We start from the raw sequence: 26,083 nt of genomic DNA, 5'->3' as shown, positions 1-26,083 counted from the left end.
TTGACCCCAAAAGCATGGTTCCAGCTTTGTTTATGTAAACTATGGTTACAGATAAATACTGATTCACCTACCTTGGATATTGCCAGCTTGGTTGAACCTCACAGCAAAAATAGGATGAGTCTTGCCCTCTTTGACAGGATGGTTGGATAAGAAGCTCACACCAGGCTCAAGAGATATGGTATGGATAGGATCGACAACAATATCTGTCTTCGTCGAAGCTGCTCCAGAGAAAGCATAATGGATAGAGGACCTACCCACTGCCACTGCTGTAGCAATGCCATTTCCTCTTTCCATCTCTAATATAGATGAGGGTTTTGATTCCCAGAGGTGGTGATGGATAGAATGAGCGGATGTCAGAATAGGAGAAGTGAAGCAGACCACAGTTCCTAAAGTAACATGTGTTTGGGAAGGGGTGATGGCGTATCCAACAGGTACGTTGATATAATCTGCCATAGCCGGATGTTTTTTGTCCCACACCTTTAGAACAGTGTTGCCAATTTCAGCTGCTCTGACAATAAGTGTGTTATTGTCAACACCATTAGATACATGAAGAAGGTCGTATCGACTACATCTAATGCCCAGCTGGATATTGGTGGCATAAAAAGATTCTCCTACATCATCGTGAAAGCTGACAGAAAACTCCAGTGTTGTTCCAACAGGGATTGTTGTAAGCTGATTGGAAGAAGTAAGGATGGTAGTATCAGCATTGATCATTAGGTAAGAAACAGGTTTAACTTTGACGAGAATTACCAATGTCTGATTCAAGCCAAATTCCTCCTCTGCCAAAACCTCTAATACAGCTTCCCCTGGAATTGGTCCTGAACGAAGCTGGCCATTGCTCATCAGGCGAACAACTGGCGTTTCAGAGTCATCTCCCAGGACAGTGTAACGCACCCTAGCTGCAACATCACGGTTACTCTTGAGGAAAGTGTCTGTGTTGGGTGTGATTCTAACCTGCCCATTGCAAACTTTTGGATTGATCAAAGTCAGGCGCTCAAAGACTTGAATTTGGACTTCATCCATTAAGGATAAGCCATTGTAAATCTGAGTAAATCGACTATCAGGATTAGGTGTAACCTGAAGACGTAATGATACATGACCTGTTGCCTTGGCAACAACTTGCTGTGCAAAGTTGTTTTCCTTTGGAAGTTGGATGCCACTCTGATGATAGACAGATTGGAGGTGTAAAACCTCTCGGCTATTGACAGACCAAGAAAAGATGAGTGGGGGAATGGCACTACCAAATGTGAACGGCGTTTCCTGCTCTGTCAAACCTACAGCATAAACTGGCATTTGGGTGTCAGTCTGAAGGCGAGTGAGAGGTGCATGAATACGGATACCCTTGAGAGCAACAACGTTGACAATAGCATCATCCTGAAATAGCAAAGAAATATTATGAGGAACACATTACTCTTAATATTAAAATAAGAAAAATCAAACATACATACAACTTTAAATCGGCGATAACTAAACCTGTCAAGTGTAAGTAAGAATTGCGGCTATGTGGTCTAGTGGTATGACACTCACTTTCAGATCGGAAGATCCTGGGTTCGAGCCTCACTCAGTGCATAGTTGAGTCTTTCTCCAAACCAAGCTCCAAACTACAGATGAGGAATTAAAGCTATATAGGCTTTCCAAGCAACAAATTGATTGTCACAATCAAGTATAAGCATTATACACAGCAGCCTAAAGAATCTGATCAAAAACTACAACAATTATAAAACAAAAACCGATTCCTGCCTCTGAAAATAATCATCATTATTAATCATCTCATCTGCCATTACCAATTGAATTTATTCCTCACATTCACATCTTCTGCACTTCACTGAATTAAGGAAAAGTGAGCTAGACATCTATACCATAATTATAATGAAGGCATTTCGGCAAACAGTAGTGCGGAAAAATCAAAATCGAAAAAAGTAAATACGGAATCAAAATGACCAGTGCACAGCAAACACGCTTGAGCATAAAAAATGGCAGAAAACTAATTTGTGCAGGAATGAATTATTTACCTCTATCGTTACTTATAACTAGGTGGCAACCAATCAGTGAAGAAACGGCCAATCAGTTTGTTTACAATGTAGGGCAATCGAGAAGTTCTTACTTTCGATTTGAAAGTGTCTAGATAACGTACTTTTACTTTTTCATAAATTTACTTTCCACCAGGTAAATGTGGTAGAAACAATAGCACATGAGCAAATGGGAAGAAAGAAATAGAAAGAAGAAAGAAATCAAACAATGTCGGGTCATTGGAGGGCATTTAATCATATCATAAGTATTGATACCCCTTGGGCATTAAACAAGAAAGAGATAAGAAAAGACCCAATGAGTAGCTGAGATTGATATCGATATGTCTTCATAACAACAACAACAAAAACACTGGAGTGGCCCAGTGTCACTACATTAAAAAGTTGAACGAAACCATGAAACAACGAAACAAAATGGCAGCAGGTTAGACTTTCTCACTCGGATCGGATCATAGAATTGTGGAAATGGGATTCAGTTCTTGGAGTTCTTCCATGGAAAATTCTCCAACAATGCAACAATCCTCAGAAACCACGGAAAAATTTGCAGAAACTGAAACCACGAAATTTCATGGATCCACGGAAAACATCTACCCCTGCGAACAGGCAACATGTCCAGTCCTAAATGTTAAATGTTGCTGTTGGTGAGGAACCCCTTGTAAAGCGCTGTGAGCAGGTTTAGTGGATATTGAGCTATATAAAAGCTCAATTTAAAAAAATAATAAAATAAAATTTTTGAGTAAGAATGAAAATTTGATGTTTCCAATGAAAAAGGGAAAAGTCAGCAGAGGTAGAGTTTGAGTGCCTGCTCTTCTAAAAACTTGAAGAAAATAATTATGCAGTGTATGACTAAATGTTATTTAGTAGGGGGGAATTGGATTCAGTAGTCTGATGTCACACCGCCCGGATACGGCGGCCATCTTGGTTCTAAACAAAGTAAATCATTACTTTTTATTCTTCAAGCTGGCTAGAACTTTTCAAATGTCTTGTGATCAGAATGTGTAAAAGTCAAAACATGATCAAATTTATGTTTTTTTTCCCCCCTCTGGATACGTTTTTATGCTCGCCGGAGAAATATTTCACACGGGCGTCCACCATTGTTCCAATAGTTTAGAGCCAGTGTTACTAGGTTACCATGCGTCATTAGGAAGGAAGTGACGTTACGACTATTGAATCCTATCAGGTCAAAAAAAACCTTGAATTGTGTAAATTAAGGTTGAAAGCATGAAAATTACATATGTTGTAGAATATGAAAAATCCAATAATTTATGCTATAGAACCACTCTGAGAGATCTGTATTAGTTGAGATACAAGATTTTTAAGATTGGAAAATTTTGAAATGGACAACAACAAAATTAGTTCATTCCTATTGTGTAAACATTCAAAACAAGGCGACCCAATGTTGATTTACATCATCCTTGGATTCCCATTGGTGACTATTTTTAGCAACAAACCAGATGTTTCCTATCACTAAGCTTTCGATTCACGAACAATTCAAATTCTTATTCAATTTTGCAAGTTTTGAGGGACCTCTATCATGCAAAATTCTAAAATAAGAGATTTTTGTGTATCTGATTTAGCAAGTATAATCAACTATACTAATAAAGACGGCAGACGGACAAACAGACTCACAGAACACAGATGGATTAAATGTCGGCAACCAGTGTTGACACAGACAGTGCTCCTTTCCCCCTCCCCCTAATTATTTTTTCTTTCCAAAAATACTGTGATATTTTCCATGTTTGCTCGTTCAGGTATAATTGAGTGCTCGGCAGTACTCTGCTAAAAGCATCTGCAACTGTTCTATCTGTTGTTTTCCAAAAATTACTCTGCACTGATGGCTTGTTTTGTATGAAATAGGTCTTACGTATCTTGCTGGTGGACCATTGTACAGTTAATGTAGCGTTATAAAACTTAGCATTACTTGTGTATTCCATTAATATTGGAGAGAGAGAGAGAGAGAGAGAGAGAGAGAGAGAGAGAGAGAGAGAGAGAGAGAGAGAGAGAGAGAGAGAGAGAGAGAGAGAGAGAGAGAGAGAGAGAGAGAGTGAGAGTGAGAGAGAGTGAGAGAGAGAGAGAGAGAGAGAGAGAAAGAGAGAGAGAGAGAGAGTGCTGTGGAAGAATATTACATATGACTAAAACAGGAATGCGTCTGCATGTTTTCAGATACAATTACAATGGCAAAAAGAACTTCTTGCAGGGATTAATGGGACAAGCTTTTAGTATGTCAACTAGATATTACCACGCTAATGTCTCATTCTTGCTTCAACCACCCAGGAATACACACCCAACAATTCTTACTACATTTTGTTATGTTTTCAACTTTCCTTTTTGCTGACAAAGGCAGTAGTAGTGGAAATGATGATGATGATGTGGTGGTGGTTGTAGTTGTATTAGAGGTAGTGATGGTGGTTGTAGTATTAGTGGTAATGATGATGTGGTGGTGGTTGTAGTAGTAGTGGTAATGATGATGTGGTGGTGGTGGTTGTAGTAGTAGTGGTATGATGATGTGGTGGTGGTGGTTGTAGTAGTAGTGGTGGTAGTGATGATGCGGTAGTGATGATGTGGTGGTGATGGTTGTAGTAGTTGTGGTAGTGATGATGATGTGGTAGTGGTGGTTGTAGTAGTAGTGGTAGTTGCAGTGATGATGATGTGGTGGTGGCGGTTGTCGTAGTAGTGGTAGTGATGATGTGGTGGTGGTGGTTGTAGTAGTAGTGGTAATGATGATGTAATGGTGGTGATGGTTGTAGTAGTGGTGGTAGTGATGATGATATGCTAGTGGTTGTAGTAGTAGTGGTAGTGATGATGATGACCTGATGTGGTAGTGGTAGTTGTAGTGGTAGTTGCAGTGATGATGATGTGGTGGTGGTGGTTGCAGTAGTAGTAGTGATTACGATGTGGTTGTGGTGGTTGTAGTAGTGGTGGTAGTGATGATGATGTGGTGGTGGTGGTTGTATTAGTAGTGGTAGTGATGATTATGTGTATCCTTGGAACAAATTGACCTCACCAGAATTTGACGGAAGTTGCCCGGAGCCCAGAATTTTTTGCTCCAGACCGTAGTTTTTTCCAGTGAAACCGGAGTTTTGCATCACTGCAAAGGGTTTGTACCCGAAACGTCCATTGCCTGTACTGTTTCCATTTGTTAACTACTATAAATAGTCAACAATGTATCTAAATTATTGAACGCACATTATATTCTCATGATTATTTTCCTTGGACAAGTAATGCTATAAAGGGAAAAATAAAAGTGCTAAAAACGCAGTTATGATAAATTTCGAGAGTGGTTCTATAGCAGGTGTCATTTATATGGGTCTTAGCTATCTGCATGCCAATTTTCATGCTTTCAATCCGAAAGTGCATGGTTTTAGCCCAATTCCCCTTAATACAATGAATATGAAGAAAATGTATGTATTTACTCAGTTTGCTTAATATAGAATTAATAGGGAAAACCTAAGGCCTTAAACTGAAATGTTATGATTGATTGCCAGAGTGGTTCTATATCAGATGTTTTTCTTATGGGTCTTGGTAACCGGTCTGCAAATTTTCATGCTTTCAACCTGAATTTGCACGGTTTTAGACTAATTCCCCCCTACTAATTTTCATCTTGAGGATGATAAACAAGAAAAAAATTAATTTAAATTATTAATCTTTTAAAATTTAAATTGAAACAGCAACCTCTGCAATTTTTAGCCAAAAGGGTATAAGAGCAGGGGTTAAAAGAGGAGGAATTTCTTTCCAATAATCCCCAATGAAGTAAAATTTCAAGAAATGCTTTTCAAACAACATAAGGGTACCAAACAACTGGTATTTTAATCTATTTATATCTATTATATCTCATTCTCACCTCTGAATATACGACTTTCTGTCCTGTCAGGGAGTCCTGTCCCACGGCCTTACCCACAATGCGGGTGGTTCCAAGCTCGGTAGATTCTACCAGGCCTCCACTTGATATTGTTGCCACATTGGAGTTCACAATAGAAAACTCAACATTGCTTTGAGGTTGGGGGCCTCCAAATGCTAGAATCTGAAAGTTGGTAAATGTAAAATATGAGCCAGTGATTCAATCTTGCATTATGTTTTGGATGAAGCAGATGCTCAAAAGGGAGTTTAAAAGTTAAAATGATACGAATTTAAAGAAGTTTTTAAATTTAAAGTTGCTGTAAATACAAATATTCTACAAAAAATAATTTAAAAACTATAATAAAAATAAATATATCATACAAAAGAGCAAACATATTCAAAGTTCATCCAAAGCAATTGTTTGTTTGTTTTTAAAGACTTTCACTTGCAACAAATTTAGGTCATATCAGCGCCAGTAAAAAGGAAGAAAGTGGGATAGTAAAAAGTTCTAGAATAATTAAAGACAAATGGGAATTGGTACAAATAAGGACCAGATGCAGATTCCAAGAACACAGTATCATTGTATTTAGATTGAGATCACCTTAATGTCTCATCCTGACAAAAGCACAGGTCCCCACTACGAGGTATACACTCAAATGTTTACAAAACATATATTATAAATGTAGAACAAAAAATAATACATTGCAAAACAGAAATGATTTACAAGACAAAAAGTATCATTTCCCAAAACTCTAACTATACATTTGACCATTTCCCTTCCAGCCAGGCTATCCGGCAGGGGCCAGGACAAAACCAAGTAATCTCATTCCAAGACAAAGACAGAAAGCATGTTGGAAAACAGATTTAGGGAGATAGAAGACAGTAAGTGCCTCCCTGCCCACTATGGGAGTATCCAAAGGAAGGACATTCAGAAAACCATACAAAAAAAGAGGAGAAAGGATATAGGAGAAAAAAGATAAAAGATAAATTGTTAAAATTCCCTTTATTCATCCCATAGGGCGCCGCAAGACTATCAGAAGAAGAAACATTGATAAAACTATTATAAATATTCTGATTCTTCAAATCACATGTTTTTTCTTAACAAAAAAAAAAAAAATTAAAAAAAAATAATTCACCTGTAATTTTGATCCAATGATGAGTGTTGTGTTCTTGGGTTCAAGTCTGAGTGGTGGGAAGACCTCTAGAGGTTTAGGAGCACTGTAGATCACCTTTCCATTGGGGAGACGGACACTCGCTGTCAAGGTAGTGTGACCGACAACTGCTCCATACACTGTGTATACTCCAGTCACCCTGTCTTCAACTGGGCCACTGGCTGGGTGTAACGTCACAATCTCAGAGGCTGCTTCTAATTTCAGTCCCATCAAATTAAAAAAACTAGCCAGGAGAGGTTTCCCTCGCAAGTCAAGAACTTGAACTCTGGCCTCTACTTCCTTCAACACTTCTACTTTATCAATAACAACTACTTCAATACTGCCAATGCCAGATACAGAAATGGATGCTTGAGGTTGAGTGTCGATATCAAGACAGAGATCGTACACAGTGACGGACTGAGTACCGTCTCGAAGGGGATTTACATAAACTTCCTTGGACTTCTGGTCATATTTAGCTTTGATTATCTGAGACTCAAGATCAGGTAGGTAGAAATATCCAGATCCATGATTTAAACTCATAATAACTTTGTTAGATGGGTGGTTGAAGACAGCAACAGATGATGGAGAGAGTTCTGGCAGCTCAACTAGTATCAATTCCAAAGCTTTTTTGATGACAGGAGTTAATCGCTCCTGATGTTGTTTACCTAAAGCTTTCAGAGCAGACACTTTATATCTGTCAATCTTGGCAGTGATGACGACGCTACCAATTCTTCCATAAGGCCTCATAGTTTGAAATGTGGACACCATTTTCTTCCCATCAGAATCAGTCTCCATATTTGTTGGCAACTCTTTTGTGTGCAACAGCTCAGCTAGATTGGATGAAGATATGGCCCAGGATACAGAGAGTGATGAAAAGTTGTCAAAGCGTCGTCCATTGGAGTCTGTCACTGTGACAAGGATGTCCAAATCTTTTCCACAATACACTGGCATAGGCAGATGGGTCTCATGGGTCACAGGACATGCAGGAAGGTCAGGGTTGAGATTAAGGACAGGGAGTAAATGCAGCTCTACAGGACGGGCACAGACAAACCTAATTGACACTGTTTCAGAAGCAGGAAACTGGTTCTTTGCTGTTTTACCATTACCAACTGATAAAAACACCTCTTGTTCTCCAAAGTCTAGGCATAAAACATTAAAGGCATGAAAGCCTCTATTGTTGAGCAAATTAGCAGATTTTTCTTTCTTCAGCAGTTCTTGCCTCTCTGGTTTCAGATCTTCATAAAATTTGGAAGAGTCCAATACCCAAGGTTGTGGGCCACCTCGGAAAAGAAGTTCTTTACTTGCTCCTAAAGCCACAACAGCTTCCTCTGGTGGGTCAATTGGGGTTAAGTGATTGTAGGCAGCAATGGTGACAGAGGCTTGAAGGAAAACTTTAATGCCTCTGTAAGTTGCAATGACCTCAGTGTGGCCTTGCCTTTTGGCAAGAAATTTCAAAGTGGTGCAGCCATTTTCTGGTATGGGATACTCAGATGAATCTTCTGGAATAATGTGTTCAAAGATAGATCCATCGCTAAAGCTGATGTTCAAAGGCAATTGTCTGCAATCAGTAAATGTCACCAGTCTCTTATCAATTTTGGCAAAGACTGCTAAGGGAAGGGTCAGCGTTGAACCAACAGCTGCTTCCACTTTGCTTAAAGGAAAATTCATGTCGGCTGGAGGAAGTACGTGCAATGAAGCAATGCTGAAGTGGGCAGAATTCTTGGCATCTGCTGCTGTGATGTTGCATTTCCCTGGACCAACACTGCAAATCTGGCCTTGAATGTTGACAGAGGCAACAGATGTGTCAGAGGCACTCCAGACATACTCCCCACTTCCACCAGAAGCCTGTAGTCCATAGAAAGAACAACTGAAGTTAATGATGAGAGTAAGAAGAAAAAAAATAAATTAAAAAATAAAACAAGTCATCTCATATCAAATTAAACACTTTCTGAAATGAATGAAAACCAAAGCATATAGTAAAAATCGGCTAAACCAAAAATGACTGAACAAAAAAAAATACTTGGTAATCAATTTAAAAATGTTCTTTCTCCTTCACCCTGCCCTCTTTTGGTCAACAAACTTGACAATTTAAAAGCGCTAACCTCCATACTGATGTTTTGTTTTGTTTTTTGTTTTTTAAGGATTTTACGGCGCTTGCAACACATTAAGGTCATATCAGCGCCAGTAAAAAGGAATAAAATGGGATAGTAAAAAGTTCTAGAATTACAATTAAAGCACCCAAGATAAAGTAAGACAAAGGGGAACTGAGAACAAATAGGGATCAGATGTAGATTCCAAGAGCATACCACCAATGTACTTAGTTTGAGATCACCTATAAGTCTCATCTGGACACAAGCACAAAATCCAGCAAAGAGGAATACACTCAAATGCTTACATTATACATTCAAAATAAATATAATAATAATACATAACAGAGAGATGATTTACAAGGAAAAAAATATCATCTCCCAAAACAATAACTATGCATTTGACTGCTTCCCTCCCAGCTAGGATTCCGGCCAGTGCCAGGACAAAACCAAGTAATCTCATTCCGAGACAAAGACAGAAAGCATGTTGGAAAACAGATATAAGGGTATAGAAGACACAGTATGTACCTCCCTGCCCGCTATGGGAGGTCAGGATCCCCACCCAGTCCATACTGCTGTTAAAACGGAAAAGATTTACTTCAAATTTAAATTTGCTGCAAACAAATTCTTTTTAAAAGGAGAATGACACGGCTTTAATTTCTCACATTCCTTTGGCACTGTGTCACCGCCCTAAGGCCTATAATCAGCTTTGATTGGCAGTATTTCATTGCAGAACACAATCCTTTCATTGTAATGAAATGTCACAAGGGAGGTGACTCAGGGATAACAGGCAACTGTAATACTAATGACACAGAAACTGTTGATTTTTTTCTGACATTCAGTGAATATTTTTTAAAGGTTTTTATTCTACATAGTCCATCTAAAAAAAAAACAAAAAATGGCATTTGATTTAGACATAAATAATGATCTTCCATTTGGTATGCGAGGTCTTCATTGTCAATATTTCCTCCGAATCTGGTAGCAAAACTGAAGGGATAGAATTAGGTATAAACAAAATCCATTGAATCTTCAACTATTTTTATGACCTTTTTAACTCCATAGATCAAATTTACCACCATTTACGACCTTTACAACCAAATTACAACTTTTTTACGACTTTACGACCTTGCTGGACAACCTGTTAATGGCGAGCCCTATCACAGTTGTTCTCTTGGTGAAAATATGATGTCAGATTTAAAGAAAATCAAAGCCTTTTGACTACATATGTGGCAATATGAGAAAGCTGCATGTGTCACAGGTTACAAAGAATAAATTGTAGGGACTGAGAAAAACTTATTCAAAGAAATCTATACGGCAGTTTAAGTAGTAATAGAAAAAAAAACAAAACATTTTGCATAATTGTGGTTGAAAATTGATTTTAACTTCGAGCAAACTTAGAGCCAAAATGTAAAAGAATGCATAGAATGTAAAAGTCAGTTATAACAAAATGAACAAAATTCACATTTGAAAGGGCATAGCCCAAAAAGTAACTCCTGCTGAAGGGAAATGTACTGTGCCCAATTTTCTACAAAATTCCACAAATAAATTCACAAATAAAATGTCCCACAATAGAAAATTATTAAGTGATTGAGATAGTCACTCTCCAGAGGCAGTGACCTATTCAGTGAATAAAATGAGCAGTTCAGATGTTGCGGTGTCTTCCCCCATCTCCCTCTAATGTCCACCACATGCAGACGAGAGAGGCGAAGGAAACAGCCCACATGGGTGGCTGAATTCTGGACCCCTGCGTTATCATCATCACTGCTCTACCTTTCTTTCCCATATATTAACAGACCTGTCACTATACTAAAGCAGAAAATCAAGACAAAAGTCTGAAACAAATCAGTACACAAGAGAAAAAATCGGGACATTTGCATAGCTTTAGCTCCATTTATATGCTTAGGAGTTTATATATGCTTCCCCAAATCAGAACGAGCATCACTAGCTATTTTGATATTACAAAAGCTTGATTGCAATGATGATGATGATAATGATTATAATGATGAATAAAATAATAATAATAATAATAATAATAATAATAATAATAATAATAATAATAATAATAATAATAATAATAATAATAATAATAATAATAATAATAATAATAATAATAATGCAGGGACACTAACTTTAAATTTGGCTCACAGGAATTTCAGACACCACTCAAAGAAATTTCAATGCCGAAAGAGGAATTTCCGCAAACAAGAAAAGGGAATTGGGATGGTATTTGGTATTGTGTATAGTTCTAAACAGATAACTGATTAAAACAATATAATGATATATAAAGACGATGCCAAATACAATCCCAAAAGTTTCCTTATTTCAAATGAAGAAAAGCTCCAAAACCTAATGGTAGTGATTGTATTTCTGGTGGTAGTGAAGATGATGTGGTGGTGGTTGTAGTTGTAGTGATGATGATGATGATGATGATGATGATGATGTGATAGTAGTTGTAGTAATGGTAGTGATGATGATGTGGTGGTGGTGGTTGTACCGTTGTAGTTGTAGAAGTAGTAGTGATGATGATGTGGTGGCGGTGGTGGTTGTAGTTGTAGTAGTAGTGATGATGTTGTGGTGGTTGTAGTAGTAGTAGTGGCAGTAATAATGATGTGGTGGTGGTGGATGTAGTAGTAGTGGTAGTGGTGGTTGTAGTTGTGGTAGTGGTAGTGATGAAGATGTGGTGGTGGTGGTGGTTGTAGTAGTGGTAATGATGATATGGTGGTGGTGGTGGTTGTAGTAGTGGTAATGATGATATGGTGGTGGTGGTGGTTGAAGTAGTAGTGGTAATGATGATGAAGTGTTGGGTGGTGGCTGTTGTAGTGGTCGTGATGATGATGATGATGTGGTGGTGGTTGTAGCTGTAGTGATAATGATGTGGTGGTGGTGGTTGTGGTTGTAGTAGTGTTAGTTCAGATGATTTGTAGTATTGGATGTAGTAGTAGTAGTGGTGGTAGTGATGTTTATGTGATGATGATGGTGGTGGTGGTGGTGGTTAGTGATAATGTGGTGGTGGTGGTTGTAGTAGTAGTGGTAGTGATGATGATATGATGGTGTTGGTTGTAGTAATAGTGATGAGGATGTGGTGGTAGTAGTGGTGATAGTGATAATGATGTGGTGCTGGTGGTTGTAGTAGTAATGGTAGTCTTATTTACTAAGGGAGATAACTCGGAATGTGGTCCTTGTGTGTGTGTTTTAAAAAAATTTCCCTCAGTATTGCTTGGCTTCAAATTCCGTATGCATGGATATAGCGGGACGGCTACAACAGTGAATTTTTGCTAGTTCCACTGTATTCTCTGAATTTATGGAGACTTATCAAGCTGGTGGAGAGAAGGAAAACCATGTAATTCTTTTGGTAATATCTGTTTGGCTACTCAGGTTTCTTATCAAGCAGGAGACTATATCTAATAACTTTCACTCTTACACTTATGTTACTTTTCCCTTTTGTTATAAATCCTGACTTTTTGCATTTTTAGCATATTTTAGAAAACTTTCCCATATCATCATATTTTAGACATCAAAGTGTATTAAGTATTAAAATAAGAGAAAGCATACTGGTTGGCAAGTCTGACTTAATAAAAGAATTTAACCCATAGAGGCCCGGTGTTTACTAAAAAAAATTCCCCTGAGGCCCAGTGTAAGGGGCATAACTCTTAACAAAAAAATACCAACACAAAGTTAAAAAATTATTAAACGAGAACCAAATGACATAAAATTATAATTTTAATTCCTTTTTATAGCCAGATAAATTCGCTTTCGAATGATATATAATATGACATGTTTTGATTTCAATAAATTGGGGAAAAAAATATTTTAAAAAAAAACTCGTTCCCCGCACCCCCATTCCCGTCATTTTCGTCAATCTCGGACTCCGATTCAGTGTCCGAATCACCTTGATCGGGTGCTAACGCCTCGTCTTGTCCACCCCCACCATCGTTTACATCTTCTCTTTCTAGTTCGATATCGCTTTCATTTCCAAAATCCTCTTCATCGTCTACACCACTCTCCAAAACATCATTTCTAGCGCCGCGCAACAAACTCGTGAGGTACGGGAATGCCATTTTTCTGAATTCGATTGCTATCAACGATATAAACGTGCGGTAAAAAGGAAACGGAAATAGAACGATCGCATTACGTTTACGATGTTTCCTGTTTAGAATAAAACTAAGTGATTCGTTGCAATAACAAAGTAAACATGATCCGTTTTTTCTCGGGGGCCGCGGGCGATGACGGGCGATGCGGGCCTCAACAGTCGCGGGCGACTCCAGGGGAAGCGGGCCTCTATGGGTTAAGACACTTTGTCATGATTGTCTAAAACTGATCATAACTTGGTAAATCTGGGAAAACAGGGAGTTGGTAGTCCTGTTTATTCCTTACTGTTGCAGTATATCTATGTACACAGCGAGTAACAGGGTCCCATGGAAACAACACCTCTGATGGGCTCACAGTAACAGGGTCGTAGATCTCCACATCCTGGTTACGCTTCACCTCTGGGTGAACTCCATGCTCTGTGCCATCCTGTTGAAAATATAAAATTGAATTGAATTCAAAATCATATTTCAGAGTTGGAGGGGACGAAGGGGTAGGGGGTATGAAAGAGGCACAAGTGGAAATGTCCATTAATATCTGTTTTAAATTGATGAAAAACATGCTGAAAAATTCTGGAAATATTTAGAACTCTCTATGAGGCCTTTTGTTTTCTTTTGTATTTAGAAGACTCCCAAAACATTTCATTTCAGATCATTTAACCATTTGTAAAAATGGGGGAGAGGGGGTATGAAAGAAACATTGAAAGAAACATGTGGCATTGCCCATGAAAGATTTTTAAAATGTGCATTCTGGAAATATTTTGATTTCTCTATGAGCGGGGTCCCAATCAAATCTAGAGAAAATTTTCAAGACCCCAAAAACTTTTTTCAAGACCTCTATCCGCAGACCAATTGGGTTTCCCAATTGACAAAAAAATGGTTGTCATACTAAGAAAAAGGCATTTGCAGAGGTGAGTGAGTCAAAAAGTAATGGGACAAAAATCCTACTGAGTTCATTTCTTTTTCATGTCACGTCATATTGGCTCAATTGAACTTACACATGTACTCTTTAAACCAAAAGTTGAAAATGTTAATTCTGTCAAATATTTATGTTGAATTATTAAGTTTTTATGTAAAAAAATGATTGTAGTTTCTGAAACAACCAAAAACTGAAATTTGATCATTTTGACCAGTACTACTTAAAAAACGATTTTCTTCGTTTTCCAAATCCTGACTTAATACCGCTTCGAGGCATGGGGTCACAAATAGTTTACAATAATACTGGACTTATTTCAGGTAAAGAATAAGTGAAAATCACACTTCCCTGTAATCTATTTCCCAAAATGGACAATAGACCATGATCTTTTGCCACTCTTTCCTAGACAAAAATTATCAATAAATTACATAATCACTTACCTCATCAACCACACTGACCAGTGCCCCATCAATGATCGTCTCCCCTCTCTGGAGGGCCCTAACACGATGATAGGTGCCATTCACACTAGAATACAATATCTTGAAGTATGTAGATGGGAAATCAGCCACCACCCTCACATTCTATTTCAGAAAATAAAAAAATTGAATAATCACATTTGAATTTTATAGCAAGCAAGCTTTTAGTTGCAGGTTGCCCAGAAAAAAAATCAACCGTTAAAAAATCAAAATATTCTCTAAAGGATCTTACCGGTGCCTGATCCATGTATCCTGTATAATATACCAAGGTCTCGAATGAGAGGAATATTTTTAACTAGGTATCCCAAACTACTGCTGTTAACAGGTGAATGTTTCTTCACAAATCATTTTAAAAAGTGAGGCCTATGGTTAAAAACTTATACCATTAAAATCAGCAGCCTTTGAAGATTATAATACACGAAATTGGGCCTGCTGGCTTATTTTAACACAAAGTGCCATCCTTGTAAACAACGCCTGTTTTCTTTTTTTTTTCCCTATACAAAATTTATGTCTTTTCACAAATCATCAATAAATGAGGCCTAATTGTCTTGAACTTAAGTTACTGGTGAAAAACTTATATATGATTGCATATCTGGCCACAAATCTTTTAGCTGTGTGGCTCAGGTACCGTTTGGACGGTGGTCGGCTGGGTCAAGCTGACCAGGTGAGCAATAGCCACGACTGAATACAATATGCATTAATTGCTTATCTTCTCATCATCATTCCATCATCAATGCTACATTAGTGTCTAAAAATTTTACAACATTTTGGAGATAAATCATAACTCTATCTGTTGCATTGTTCTGAAGAATTTATGAGTGGTGGAAAAGTTAATATTTATTGTTTAAAATGCATGGTGCAAAGTGAGGTTTTTAGAAGTGGGTGAATTTTTAATTTATTTTTTATAGTAAGAAGCGAATCCACAGCCTGTTTAAAACATTGTGATTAAGTGCTTGAGTACCTAAAAATAATATATCATCAAAATATAAAAAATATGATCATGAAAAAAAAGGACAATGCTTTGAAGGCTGATATTTTATCCTTTTTTCGTTTCACAGGTAATATTTGACACAGGTTAATAGGTTACTATCCCACTCTGAACATTAAAAATTGTTTAATTTGCTACTGCTATAATTTTCCTTTTTGCTTGATCAAAAAATTGTCGAAAAATAAAGCAAAGTCTGTAAACACAACAGATTTATTTCAAAGTATTCAAAACATATCTCTACCAGCATTTACAAGAGACACTCATCACAATGCATCTGCACCCTCAACATCATTTACATCACACACTCCTGACAATTTATCTGGACCATCAACATCATTTACATCAAACACTCTTAATGATGTACATTCACCCCCAACATCAATTACAACACACACTCATAACAATATGTTTTCACCAAGAATGATAGACAGATCTATTTAACCCATGGACAAAACCAATATTACCCTATCTCAGTCAAATAGTAAAGGTTACAGCAAGCGAGTAAATGAGAAGAAAAAAAACACACTTTATAACGAGAAAACTACAACAGACTATAAAACGAAAAATCAACCTATTGTATTGCAAAAGATTATATATTTTATATTGAATGGTACACAGCGATCTGTCACACACAAATACTATTTCACATATGTCCAAGACAGCAGTGACAATTACATGACATGATACAGACATTGTTATAAAAATACAATAATACCAAAGCAGCATATTTTGGAGCATCACTGCCTTCCCTTTATAAAACAATATCAGTGATCAGGTTGGACTAGGATAAATGGACAAGCAGGGTGGGGAGTTAATCCATTCAACTATTCATAAACTTAAGAAGACAGCTGGCATATGACACGAGGAAAGGAAAAGGAAAACTATTCTGGAATCCCATCTTCTCCAAGTATCTACTATTTACAAATAAACAGTCCTTTCGTCAAGTAGAGGAAAGTAATGGAATCTCTAAAATCAGATCACAAAATAGTGTGTATTTAGTAGAAGATAATACAACTGAACAAGGTACTTTTCATTCTACTACTATAATAATATACATAACCGTTAGTGCAAGTTTACTATTCATCATCGGTACCTTTTCAAAACTACAAGTAGAAAACAAGATTGTTTATAAGAACCAGCGCTAGTGGTCATAATTGGGCAGTAGGGGACCACAATTTCTTGAATGTAGCTCGGAGATCGGGAATTTAGTGCGTTGAAAGAAAAAAGGGCAATTTTGTATTCGATTCTGGCTCGAACTGGCAGTCAGTGCAGTGTTCTGAGCATAGTTTTTACACTTGTTTTCTGTGTCGACTAATGCCCAGAACCATTCTGGCCGCCCTGTTCTGTACCTTTTGGAGTTTGTCAACTTTCTTGTCAGGAAGGCCCACCAACAGCAAATTACAATAGTCGAGGCTTGAAAAATTAAGAGCATAGACAACTGCTTTAAGCTGGTTGGCAGACCTGCCAACCTTCCCAGGATGAAAAGTATATTCCATGACCCTAAAGAGTGTATTTTTTAACAAAAAAGTGTATTTTGTCCGCACATGTGGAAAAGAAAGTGCGCACTATACAAAAATTTATATAAAAGCTAACATCAATCCCAAATCAAAATAAACTCTGATCTTCATCCTTCAAGCAATCTCTAGTTATTACAAAATTATTGATTTATTGAGAAACTAAAACTTAATGGCCATTAAAAATTAGCATAAGGCTCAGAAATTGCAATATCAAAGGAAATTGCTTTCGAAACACTCAAAGAAATGACCAAAAGACCCTTATCATGTTGGTAATATTGACGCTAATGTCAGTGGAAGAAGTGTTGGTTGTTGTAGCGATGGTGCTCCAGTGGTGGTGGTGGTGGTGATGATGAAGCTGTGGTGGCAGAAATGATGTGGTGGTGGTTGTGGCCGTGACAATGCTGTGATGGCAGTTGTGCAAGTGGTGATGTCATGATGTTGATGGTAAGAGATGCTGATGTACCAAATGAAGTTATGATGGTGATATCTACTAGCCCAGTACATCAGTTATGAGAAAGTTTTGAGATAAAATATCTGGGAGAGTGGTCTTCAATTCAAAATCAAAAGATGACAATTTGCAACAGTAGCAAGATATTTTCCATACTCTCTCTCTCTCTCTCTCTCTCTCTCTCTCTCTCTCTCTCTCTCTCTCTCTCTCTCTCTCTCTCTCTCTCTCTCTCTCTCTCCCCCTCCCTCCCTCCCTCTCTCCCTCTCTCTCTCTCTCTCTCTCTCTCTCTCTCACACACACACACACGACACTCCCTTTTTTTTTTTTTTTGAGCATTCACTACTACTACTCCTCCTCCTACTACTACTCTTACTTCTATATACTACTAATACTATTACTTTGGTCAAATGATGGGAAATTCGCAAATATGTAACATGCAGAGACAAGTTAAATACTTCTAAAATGGTTCTAAAAAAATCATTTTGAACCAAATACCGTTCCTAAAGCTGCCCACTTTTTAATTCAAGACTCGTACAAAATAATAATAATAATAAAAAAAGATCATTATAAATTTTATAAATCAAAATAGAGTAATTTAGTTATTATAAAGGGAAATAACCCATTTATGTTTAAGTTAATTAGCAATACAGTTTTTAATTGAAGGCTTCAAAGTCAAAGATGTTGGTTCAATTAAATTTTCACTTAGAATTTTCTATTTAATATGTGGCAAAAGTTTAAATGTGGTCTGAGACTATTTAAAGAGTATAAAACAAGCTTATATGCATAATTCTATGCAGATCCTCAAAAATGTATGAGAAAAATATTGGTGAAAACCGGCATCATATAAGCAACTGAAATGATAACTATAGTATTAAATGTGATGCTTCATTCATTAAGAAACACAGTCAACAATTGGTGTACGACACGTGTGTATCAATGCATCAAATGTATCATCAACATCATTCACATCACATATCTTTTAAAAAATCGTATCGGCATATTCAAATCTTTAGTACAATTAATCGTACTGGTTGGCAGGTCTGGGTTGGATGGGAGAAACCATTTCATTCTTTGCAATCTGTTTAATTAAAAATTCATGGTCCTCACCATCTGGTTAATCCGGTGATCCAGACTTAAAGAGTCGTCCAGTACAAAACCAAGATTTTTTTTTTCTCAATCAGTCAGGGAGAAGTGGCTTTTAAAAAGAGACATACTATGTATACCAGTCTTCCTGACGTTAGAGGGTGTATCACATAATAAAATTTCAGTTTTTTCTTCATTAAGTTTAAGTCTAATGACTCTGCATCCAATGCCCAATGTACACGCAACACTGTTCACATGAAGCAAAGCCACATGCATGCTAGACGGGATGACAGACTTATACAGCTGCGTATCATCGGCATACATGTGATAATTCACTCCATGGGGCTCAATGGAGCGCCCAAGGGGCATAGTGTACAGAGTATAGAGCACTGGACCTAGGACCGAGCTTTGTAGGACACCAAAGTTTTTGTTTGTTTGTTTGTTGCTTTAGGTCTCTTCCAACACAATTGAGGTTATATGAGAGACCGCTGAAACAAAAAAACAAGCAATCTAACAAAAATAGTACAAATGTAAATCAAAATCATAACCTAAAGATATCATAAGCTAAATTATAAATAACCAAGAACAAACAGGCAGAAGATTTACAGAAAAAAAAATATCCCCTGTCAAAAATACAATCACAAACCAAAGAAGCAGGATAGGCTAGTAAAGAGAAGAAGAAACGACATAACTATCGGATCGTACACCCATGCGAACATCATAGGTATATGATTCAAGGGTGATGCTCCCATCCAACCACCCGCACACCAAAGTTCAATGGTAAATCAATTGACTGCTTGCCATCCATATAGACAGATTGTGTTCTATTACTTAGATATGAAGGATGGTGTCATTGATTCCAAAATTCTCGAAAAGACATATAGAATGGTGTGATCTATTGTGTTGAAAGCTGATGACAGGTCAAGTAAAGTCAGTATGGAGACTTCTCCTCTATCACAAGACAGTAATAAATCATTGATAATTTTCATTAAAGCAGTTACTGTGATAATCTCTATAAGCAGACTGATATTTTTCAATTAAATTGTTAGACAATAGGTGTGTGCTTTAAAACAAAGAACTTCTTGTACTACTACTATCATCGTCTGGATAAATCATTATCACAACAGGGGTTAGTGACAGATAGCAACTCAACTGACCAAGAGCTAATGAAATAAAGATTTTTCTAAGCTTATTTGGAGGTCGAAACTTTCAGTTTTGTCTGTTATGTGCCAAAACTTTAGAGATTCTGGGTTCGGATTGCTTGTAATTTCCTGTGTTTTAGGAGTATAAATACTTGTAAATTTCATAAAAATAGAACAGATGATAATAATGCTCATTTATTATAATGATACCATAGCAACATAAAAAATATATGTCCATAATGTGGAAAAATTATTAACGTACTATGTATCACGATTCCAAATAAAACAGCCTTTAATGCATCCACCTGCTATATCAGGCTTCTGGCTCATCATGCGTCGAAAGATAGCTTGACCCTGTGACCTCCACTTAGGTCAATGTACGAACTCCTCCACTAAAGTATGACCTATATGCAATCGTGTCTACCATTAAAATCAGAAGCCTTTGAAGATTACAATTGCAAAAATTGCCTGCTAGATTTTTCCACTGCAAAACGCCATCTATGTAAACAAAGCCTTTTTTTTTTTCTTTCCCTAGCCAAGATTTACCTTTCTTCACAAATCATTAAAAAGTTTATTTTCCGATTTGATAAATCAACGATTTTGATAAATCAAGTATTATTTTCCAAGGTTTGAGAAGCCACATGTGACTTTGTACTTAAATTTTTGCTATTTGTATAACAAAATTTGAGTTTGGGATACCAAAATTTAGACTCTCAATGTCATTCAAAACTAGAAATGTTAGTAGAATTGGGTACCACAACAAACTACTGCCTCAAATGATGCTTTATGTGGACAGCATTGGTAATACTGTAGCCAGTAGTAGTTATGCTAATGATGGTGACGGTGGTGGTGATACTGATAAAGAAAAGATGTTTTATTGGGTAAAATGACAAAGATATGATCAAGTTATAGTTAGTATGGGACAATGTCAGAGAGAGAGAGAGAGAGAGAGAGAGAAAAAAAAAGGAAGTACCCTTCCCCTCCCCTCCCTCCACACCCCTGAAGAGAAGAGAGAAAAAAAAAGGAAAAAAGGAGGTAAAGAGTGAAAGAAAAATTTAAGGATAGAGGAAGGGAAAAAAAACAAGGAAAGAGGAGGATAACAAAAAGAGAAAGGGGAGGAAAGGTAATACTCACATCAGATGGATACATCTTATGACTGTCAGTGTCGAAGATCTCAATGAGTATCTCATACTCCCTGCCTGTCTCCAACACCCACTTGCGATGAGGTAGAATCACAAAAGCTACACACACCATAAAAATAAAAAATCAATAAATAGAGACAAAAAACATTTTTTTAAATTCGAAATTATTGAAAAATCACACCAGTTAGAGAAAACTCATAAAATATAGGAGGAAAAGCTAAAATTTAAAAAATGAATTTACATTTGGTGTACAAATAATGATGAAATCATAGGCAGGAATCTTAAATACCATAACAGGAGAAGGTTGAAATGACATTTAGGATAAAATCTCAGAAGCATTCTCCTTTCCACAATTTACCACCCATCACCACAGCCACCACCACCATCAACGCAACAAACGATAACATCAGCCTTGCCACCACTACCATTGCCATATTCAAATATTTTTAATATGTGATGAACTCCTAGGGCGCAGCAAGTCGACTACTCTACCCAACAACATAGATAAATATAGTCTTCCTAATGCATTCGTGACAGATAGAATTAGAACAAATCTTGAGTATAATAAATAGATTCCTTTTCATATACTAGACTTTACAATTTTAGAGAGGTAAATGAAGAATTTATTTAAAAATCTTAAAACAAAAGCACCAATTAAATCTTGCAAACTTGATCCATTACCAGCAAAACTTATTTCTGCATGTGTAAACACTCTTGTTCCATCAATAACTAAAGTAATTAATCGTCCCCTCTACAGTAGTAACATTCCATTTTGTTTCAAAAATATCTTAATTCAACTTTTGCTTAAAAAGCCATCATTAAACCAGAATGAATTAAAGAATTATCGACCTCTCTAAGTTGCTTGAAAAGGTTGTCTTTCATCAGTTACTGAATCATCTTGATGTCAATGATCTTCAACAGCTTTTTCAATTGGCTTATTGAGCAGGCTACAGCATGGAAATCTCACTTATTTTATCAAGAATGCTGACAAGTATTTATTTTGCTTAAATTTCAGATACAAATATTCAGATTTTTCCTTGTTCCGCGCAGAGATCCAGCAAAATAAGAAAAATATTTCAAATTTCTTTAGTTTTCAAGATATTGGCATGATATTTCATAAACACAATGAGCTAACATTGTGACATTAGAGGGTGTATCACATTTTTTTAAATTCGAAATTATTGAAAAATCACACCAGTTACAATGTTCACCCAGATAGCATAAAATTGTTATATTTCATTAATCCTGGAAGAAAATATAATTAGAATTAACCTAAAACAATTGAACACGTAGACCAGTACTGAGTAAAGTATTGAAAACGCGATATGACAGATTATTTAAAATTGTATTTGATGTATAACTTTAAGATTTCAGAGACAAATACATATTATTTCCATTATATTTTGATAGAATGAAATGAAATTCTGGAGAAGTTTCTCCAGACTGTATGAACCGAGCTGATTGAGGTAGGCCATAACTTTATCAGTCGCCATCTTAAATAAATTGTTGTCCTCGGAGACGTAAATTTTCCAGTGTCATAAATAATGTATAATAAATATATATATATATATATAATATATATATAAATAAATATAAATGAAATACTGTAAACTGTGTAAAAAGGTAATATTCAACAAGATTGTAAACACATTCAGATAGGAAGGGTTGAAAGGAAAGTAGAAATTAGAAATTGCAAATGAAACAAGGCACGATTAAACCATCCTTCCAAATTGCTGGAGTCTAGACATGAACAGACGCTCTCGCTTGTTCATAATGTGCCGTGTACATGCACATTGGTAGTGATGGAAAACTGTGTAAATCCTTTCATTTGGTAAATAACATGATATGGTTGGGTATGTGAGCACTGTGGTGGTAGAATCCGAAACAGATTGAAGTTTAGCTGCAAAAATATGCGAGGCTGGCTGAGAATACCTGAATATTCTAAATACCATCTGATTTACATACATATTGGATTTCACATACAGCAAACAAAATACTTTAAAATTTTCATTTTAAAATCCACATCAGGACTCTTACCTTTATATATATGAATTATCACTTTGAAATGATTTGGGACTGATGAAGTGTAGTCCGATTTGGTTCTAAATCCACTTCGGAGTGAATTTAAAAAAAAAAAATACAACATTCTATTAAAAATCTAGGGTAATAACCAGAATTAGGCCCAAATGGATTCACCGCAAGAAATCTGTATATTCTGATTAAATATGGATATGTCACAGGTCTGCATTAGCAGTGTGGAACTTGCCACCTATAATAAAGTGACATTTTCCTTAATTGTGACACCAATGAATGAATTAATATGTACATTGTCTCTTTAAAAAAAAAAAAATAAAAGTCTACAAGTCTCTTTTTACAACAGAATGGCAGCATTGAGCAGGATCTGTGAATGGACAATGACAAGGATAGTAAAAATTGTCATCAGCCCTGCCTTAAAAACAAGAGGCAATCAATATAAAATATGTATTTTCTTTTCAAAAATCCACATTTTCACACAAACACGATACAAGAAACGTGTAAGAAGATCAACTGACCTAAGAATCCAGGATTGACAACGTGCAGCATGGCTGATGGCTGCAGGAAAAACTCTGTTGCCACAATATCTTTGTCATAAGGTTAAAGAAAAATGTTTTAATATAGTCTAAAAATAACTCTACTAAGGCACTTACATTAATGCATACAAATCTCGTCTAAATGACTAAATGAGTGGCTGAGCAGTTCAGCTAATGCATTTTCCTCCCTTACTACTCTCTAATGTCCACCACATGCAGACAGAGGAAGAAGGGAGACAACCCACATCAGTGGCTGTTTTCAGGACCCCTGCACTTTCATCCTTACCACTCAGCAGACTGCATAAAACCGCTTGTATGTTGGGGTGAACAAGTTATTTAAAAATATTTTAGTTTTTGTCACATTCAGAACAGGGTGTCCAGGTATCCAGGGGTGAGAATGACTGGTCACAAAAAAAAGGAGGAAATTTGTCAGCGTGTAGATCAAGACCCATACTCGATGTGGTGGTGGTGGTTGTAGTAGTAGTGGTGGTAGGGATGATGATGATGTGGTGGTTGTAGTAGTAGTGGTGGTAAGTATGACAGACAGACAGATCGACCGACCATGGTTCCATATGGCCTGCTGGGGGAATAAATGAAGCATTATGAAACACACTTAGCATTTTGTATTCAGTATCGATATAGGGACTTCTTTTTTCTGGGGCATTCATGCGGAAGCTGAATCTAAAAGGATACTCCTATCTTTGAGGACAATTTCCGTGGATCCAATAATCTTTGCTGTGGCCAGTGACGTCTGAGCATCAAGACGACATATTTTAGTATCTTTAACATCCAGGTAGTACTGTTTGGATGGCATCTTGATTTCTAAAATATAAAATGGAATAAATCATTAAACAATACGAGGGTAAGTCAAAAAGTAATGGAACAAATCTCCTACTGGGTTCATTTCTTTTTCATGTGATGTCATATTTGGCTCAATTGAACTTGCAAATGTACTCTTTAAAATAAAAGTTAAAAATTTTAATTCTGATTTTGACAAAGTTATGACAGTTCAAAATGGATGCACCCATGGATGTCCATCAACGACAGAAAGCTGTCATTGAATTTCTTGTTTTGTTTTTGAAAAAGAAACCTCGAGGAACAGTTATAAACGCATTGGTAAAGTTGATAAAACTCAGGCATTTTGTAGAGGTAGTGTTTTAGGTGGGTTGAACCTGAGTAAAAAGAGACAATCAGTGGGATAGCGACACCCCTCTTTCCCAAAGACCAAAAACTTCAGAGCTGAAAAATCCTCGTTGATTTGACAAAGGAGCCACTATTAACTCTGAACAGAACAAATAGAACTTGAAGAAAATGAAATAAAGATTCATCGAGTTAGACCGGCTTTGGAGATGGATCTAGTATTGTTTCTTCGTGATAATGCCCTTCCACACACAAGTGCCAGGAAAAGGGAGATAATCGCATCACTTTCATGGAAAGGCTATCTCATCCTCATCAATTCACCAGACTTGACACTTTCAGACTTTTTTTTTTAGTCCACTGAAGGATGCATCGCTTTGAAGATGATGAAGAAGACAAGACAGTTGTGAAAAATTGGCTGAAAGTTCAGTCAACTCAGTTTTACAAGGACGGGATACATGACCTTGACCTTTTATAAAAAGGTGGACTGTGACTATTGAGAGAGGCCACAACGTCATATTTTCTGAGCGCTACTTCAATCGCCTCACATCAGGCTGACCACCTGATACCCTTGCTCTCGGGAAAAACGCAATTGACCGTGACATGCGCGTGTGGTGCATCACTGTGATGCAATTCTTTGCTTTGAAAACCCTTCTTTTGCCCCCTTCCCCCCACTAAACCTTCAGAGCGATTCATTTTATTTTCATTATTCATGTTATCACCACGTTCAGATTTGTTTCTGTGTAATTTTTATTGTTTCTTGGTTTTCAACTTGGAAAATAATATTGGTTAAAATACAACTGCTTATCGCTCTTTGAATGGTATCAAATTTGATGTGAGTGATGTGATTAATTTAATTAATAACTCGGGTTTGGATCCATGAAGTTTTATTTTTTTTCGTGATTCCCTATTTTGAAGTCATTGTCTTTAATATAAGTTTTAGAATAAGTTCGCGATATGAGCGATTTAGGGATAAATGTTAAATATTCACATTTGTGCTCAAATGTATTATCTCAATGTGTTCTCGGGGGAGGTGGGTAGGGGGGCCTGCGCTTAAGAAAAAAAAATTCTATTTATCACCATTTTTATCTACAATGTGTTAAGCGTTTTACTGGAAGTATCATACAGAAATGTTTTATTATTTGTTTATTCCTTCCAAAATATCAGGTTACATAAATAAGAGACAAAAAAACTACATATAATGGAGCATTCACGGGATGTTCATTTAAACCACCTAGATAGACTGTGTAGGATATGTGCACGATTCTCCTTATCAACAAAAGAAAAAAAGTTAGGACGAAACATTTTTTTGTGTGTGGGACATAGAGAAAATATTTATCTTGTTTTTGGTGTAGATGTGACTGGTGATTGTGAAGATAGACATCCTAAAAATATTTGTAGAAAATGTATTGATTTAGTCAGATCAGTTAAAAAACGCTGCTCTGAGTCATTGCGCCAACGAGCTATTGACATTGGG

General features: G+C 36.7%; 1 protein-coding gene across 2 annotated transcripts in view; it reads right to left on the bottom strand.

Moving 5' to 3' along the window:
• LOC144978593 (nuclear pore membrane glycoprotein 210-like) overlaps positions 1 to 26,083 on the bottom strand; it is an 82,003-nt gene that overhangs the window by 19,660 nt on the left and 36,260 nt on the right. For both annotated transcript variants that reach the window (XM_078924868.1, XM_078924869.1), the window contains exons 7-14: positions 24,163 to 24,291; positions 23,452 to 23,520; positions 20,892 to 20,998; positions 14,544 to 14,684; positions 13,477 to 13,617; positions 7,001 to 8,860; positions 5,869 to 6,048; positions 72 to 1,374 (exon numbers count right to left, since the gene is read on the bottom strand). In XM_078924868.1, the coding sequence (XP_078780994.1) occupies positions 72 to 1,374; positions 5,869 to 6,048; positions 7,001 to 8,860; positions 13,477 to 13,617; positions 14,544 to 14,684; positions 20,892 to 20,998; positions 23,452 to 23,520; positions 24,163 to 24,291 (3,930 nt within the window). The remainder of the gene's footprint in view (positions 1 to 71; positions 1,375 to 5,868; positions 6,049 to 7,000; positions 8,861 to 13,476; positions 13,618 to 14,543; positions 14,685 to 20,891; positions 20,999 to 23,451; positions 23,521 to 24,162; positions 24,292 to 26,083) is intronic.

The sequence above is a fragment of the Berghia stephanieae genome, chromosome 8 (assembly GCF_034508935.2).
Source record: "Berghia stephanieae isolate SIO BIC M18660-M18661 chromosome 8, UCSD_Bste_1.3, whole genome shotgun sequence".
Taxonomy (NCBI): domain Eukaryota; kingdom Metazoa; phylum Mollusca; class Gastropoda; order Nudibranchia; family Aeolidiidae; genus Berghia; species Berghia stephanieae.
The sequence above is the reverse complement of the archived record's forward strand: the minus strand, read 5'-3'. Positions and strand labels throughout refer to the sequence as shown.